The 3,668-nt window shown below is 44.4% G+C and overlaps 1 protein-coding gene across 1 annotated transcript; it reads right to left on the bottom strand.

Moving 5' to 3' along the window:
* Positions 1-2,018: 2,018 nt before the first annotated feature.
* Positions 2,019-3,107, bottom strand: LOC138370776 (periaxin-like). The gene is made up of 2 exons (XM_069335378.1): positions 3,082-3,107; positions 2,019-2,547 (listed from the first exon to the last, which is right to left on the bottom strand). Exons 1-2 carry the CDS (start codon positions 3,105-3,107, stop codon positions 2,019-2,021), a joined length of 555 nt encoding a protein of 184 aa, XP_069191479.1.
* Between the last annotated feature and the right edge of the window lie 561 nt (positions 3,108-3,668).

The raw sequence follows: 3,668 nt of genomic DNA, 5'->3' as shown, positions 1-3,668 counted from the left end.
TAGTTAAATTCGGTATTTCATGGTCATTTCATGCTAAGGTCTCAGAATAGACCGTCGGTCTATGGTCTACTGCTCCGAAGGAGGTTTGACTCTTTTTGGAGGTTTGACTCCATTGTTTGGAGGGGTCTAAACCTTCCGAGGAGATTTTGACCCTCCACTGCTGCCGTGGAGGGTTTGAGTGACTGTCAAACATGGTCGCCAAGTTTCTCTCACAGCCCCGTTGGTCCAGACCTGCGTCAGACCGTTTTGGAATGTTCAATTACCGTCGTAGAACCTCATCTGTTGATTCTCGTTGAACCTCATTGAACGAGCTTTTGGCCCCAGTTCCGCAAAGTGTTGAGGTCTTCTTGGAATTCCCGTGGAGGCTTCATCTGAGTTTATTGTTTGCCCAAGTTTTGTGTCGTTTGCAAACATGACGTTTGTTGTGGACTCTCTCTTTCTTTCTCTCTCTCTCTCTCTCTCTCTCTCTCTCTCTCTCTCTCTCTCTCTCTCTCTCTCTCTCTCTCTCTCTCTCTCTCTCTCTCTCTCTCTCTCTCTCTTTACACAAGGCTTAACTATTGGATTAATAACCACCTCATACTCGAGGTATCATTCACTCTTGATAAACATCTCTATATTTCTCTCTTCCTCTTTCTATCTCTCCCTCTCTAGTGCCTCATTTCATAATGATCCCCTCAAAACCTATTTTCTTTCTCATTTTATGTCTCATCCCAACTCCCTTTTCTGATATTTGTCTATCCCTTCCTCCATAAAACCCTTTCAATTCTTCTATATTCTTCCCTTTCCATCTCGTTTCTACCCTTTTCTCCTGTCTGCCTTCCTCCCCCCTTTTCTTTCCTTGTTTGTCCCTCTCTCCCATCGTGCCCTTCCCTTACCCTGGGAAGGGGTGCTGGTCGTGGGAGAGGTAGATCAATACATAAGAGTATCTAGTATGTCTTCCGGATCAACAGCTGAATTCCAGCTTTACAACACAAAGGATTAGAGTCAGAAGTTGTCTATGTGTTATGAAAATAGAAGACTTGACTTTACCTGAATTTATTTGAGAACCACTATTGCTATGGTGGTCTCGATGGGGGAGAGGAAGCCTGCGGCTTGTCGAAGGTCCCTCTATAATTCCACAATTATTAACGAGTCTAGAGATATGTTTCGTGGGGGGGTTATAGGAGGTTTGGTGAATAAAATCACAAGGTGGAAGAATTTATTGATTAATTCCAGTTATTTGTGGGTTATTGATAATTCTCCGGATGTATATGTTTAACTAATTTGTAAGTAAGAAAATTTACAGGGCAGCATTTATGCCACATAAATTTGTAAGTTTACTGAAGTCAAACATTTATATTTTGGAAATTATGCTAATTCGCTTTTCAGGAAATTTGCATTTTTTTTGCGGGAAAGTAACTGAAACTAATATTTTTATCGGAATATTTTAAATCAAATCTGAATTATTAAACTATAGTGGAAGTGTATGTAATGCATCGCATTTTTGACGCAATCGTCCAGAACGTCAGAATTCATGTGCATACATGAAACTTAAAGCACCGCAATATTGACGTTTCCTGGAACCAAATGAGCATCGGTTTGAGAGGTTAGGTGAATTGCTTAGATTTCGTACGCTTCCAGTTAAACCAAAATCACTTTAAATTGGACGTTTATCAAATCGTGCGAACCTGAACTCACCTAGTGTGAGTTCCTGTGTTACACCTGTGTTGTGGGTTACACCTGTGAGGCACGTGACTAGTGCAGGTGTTGCCTGTCACCCTGGCAGACAATACCTTTGACATGCTAACACCTGCATACCCCCCACCAAGGAACTCATCACACACAACCCTCATACTTAGTTTGCTGCTACATTAACACTTAAACACACTCAGACCTTATACTCAGACCATACACAGGACCAGGGCAATGACACGGCCATGAACTGAATGAACCAGGGACTGACAGGACCAATGGGCTGAAAAGAACAGGGTTATAGACAGGGCCATGGAATACACAGAAATTGGTGAACAGTCACTCGATTACGTGGCAAGGAAATCAGACCCCTTATCAGGAATATCAGGGAGGATGTAGGGGCCTACCCTTGTGTTAGGAAGATCAGGGAGGATGTAGGGGCCCACCCTTGTGTCAGGAATATCAGAGAGGATGTAGGGGCCCACTCTTATGTCAGGAATATCAGGGAGGATGTAGGGGCCCACCCTTGTGTCAGGAATATCAGGGAGGATGTAGGGGCCCACCCTTGTGTCAGGAATATCAGAGAGGATGTAGGGGCCCACTCTTATGTCAGGAATATCAGAGAGGATGTAGGGGCCTACCCTTGTGTCAGGAATATCAGAGAGGATGTAGGGGCCTACCCTTGTGTCAGGAATATCAGAGAGGATGTAGGGGCCCACCCTTGTGTCAGGAATATCAGGGAGGATGTAGGGGCCCACCCTTGTGTCAGGAATATCAGGGAGGATGTAGGGGCCCACCCTTGTGTCAGGAATATCAGAGAGGATGTAGGGGCCCACCCTTGTGTCAGGAATATCAGGGAGGATGTAGGGGCCCACCCTTGTGTCAGGAATATCAGGGAGGTACGTCAGTTGCTCCACGCTTGGCTAACAAAACCCTTCAAGATGTTGACCGTCTTAAGGTCCTCGCGAGAACATCGAGTCCGGCCACAAACACACAGACCAAACACTCACAACCGGCGAAGGAATGGCCGTATTTGCTCTAAACATTTATCAATGTCGGTATAAATAAGCTCAGATGTGTTGGGCGGGAGGCAGGTTTGTATGTGTGTGTGTGTGTGTGTGTGTGTGTGTGTGTGTGTGTGTGTGAGTGTGTGTGTGTGTGTGTGTGTGTGTGTGTGTGTGTGTGTGTGTGTGTGTGTATTTCTGGTGAGTGAAGACGTTCGCAATTAATACACCACAATTTGGACGATGTCGACACCAGCATCTAAATTCGGACGCTTTGCTGGGATTAAAGCGTCCCCCATTAGGACGCTTCACCGGACGAACGAGAATCAGCATTCATAGCAAAGGTGGGTGGTCCTGCTGTGTGTGTTGATGGTAAGACATAAACACTTAGAAACACAACCCTTGCCTTGAGGAGAACTGAGGAGACGGCATGGGAGAGAAGGAAGGAAGGAGAGAAAGGGAAGAAGGGAAAATAAGGGAGGGGGTAAGGAAGATGGTGGGGGAAAAGAGAGAGATGAATGAGAGATGATGAAAGGAGAGATGAGAGAGAGATGAAGGGAGGGAGAGGAAGGGTGCCCCAGCATCCCTTCATCCTGGTATCCATTTAGTATAAACATCAATCAAATGGAACTTAAATAAAATATAATATTTACATGAGATAAATCCTCTTATCTCAATAAACCGTCCACAAAATCGGCCGGTATCAACAGCATCCGGATTTCCACAATGTATAACATAACAAAACCAGGAGGCTTAGGCAACAATGTATTAAATGGATGCAATGGCTCCTCGCACCTTGTAAATTTTAAATGGCTCACAGTGCCGACAAGTGACTATGAGCGTTGCTGCCTCCGGTCTATGATAGACTTATTACACGTAAGAAAATTGTGTATTACGACTAGGAACAATAAATAAGCTTAATTTAAGCAAAGTGGGGAGACAGGCATCAACACAGCACAGCTATACAATTATATGCTATTTCTTAATATTTCC

Source organism: Procambarus clarkii, chromosome 33 (genome assembly GCF_040958095.1).
Source record: "Procambarus clarkii isolate CNS0578487 chromosome 33, FALCON_Pclarkii_2.0, whole genome shotgun sequence".
In the NCBI taxonomy this organism is placed as follows: domain Eukaryota; kingdom Metazoa; phylum Arthropoda; class Malacostraca; order Decapoda; family Cambaridae; genus Procambarus; species Procambarus clarkii.
The sequence above is the reverse complement of the archived record's forward strand: the minus strand, read 5'-3'. Positions and strand labels throughout refer to the sequence as shown.

Bases quoted from the DNA above. Each gene is read 5' to 3' on its own strand.
- LOC138370776 (XM_069335378.1), bottom strand. From the start codon at position 3,107: ATGCCGTCTCCTCAGTTCTCCTCAAG. The intron at 2,548-3,081 runs GCAAGGGTTGTG...TCCTGACACAAG, and splicing joins TCTCCTCAGTTCTCCTCAAG to GGTGGGCCCCTACATCCTCC.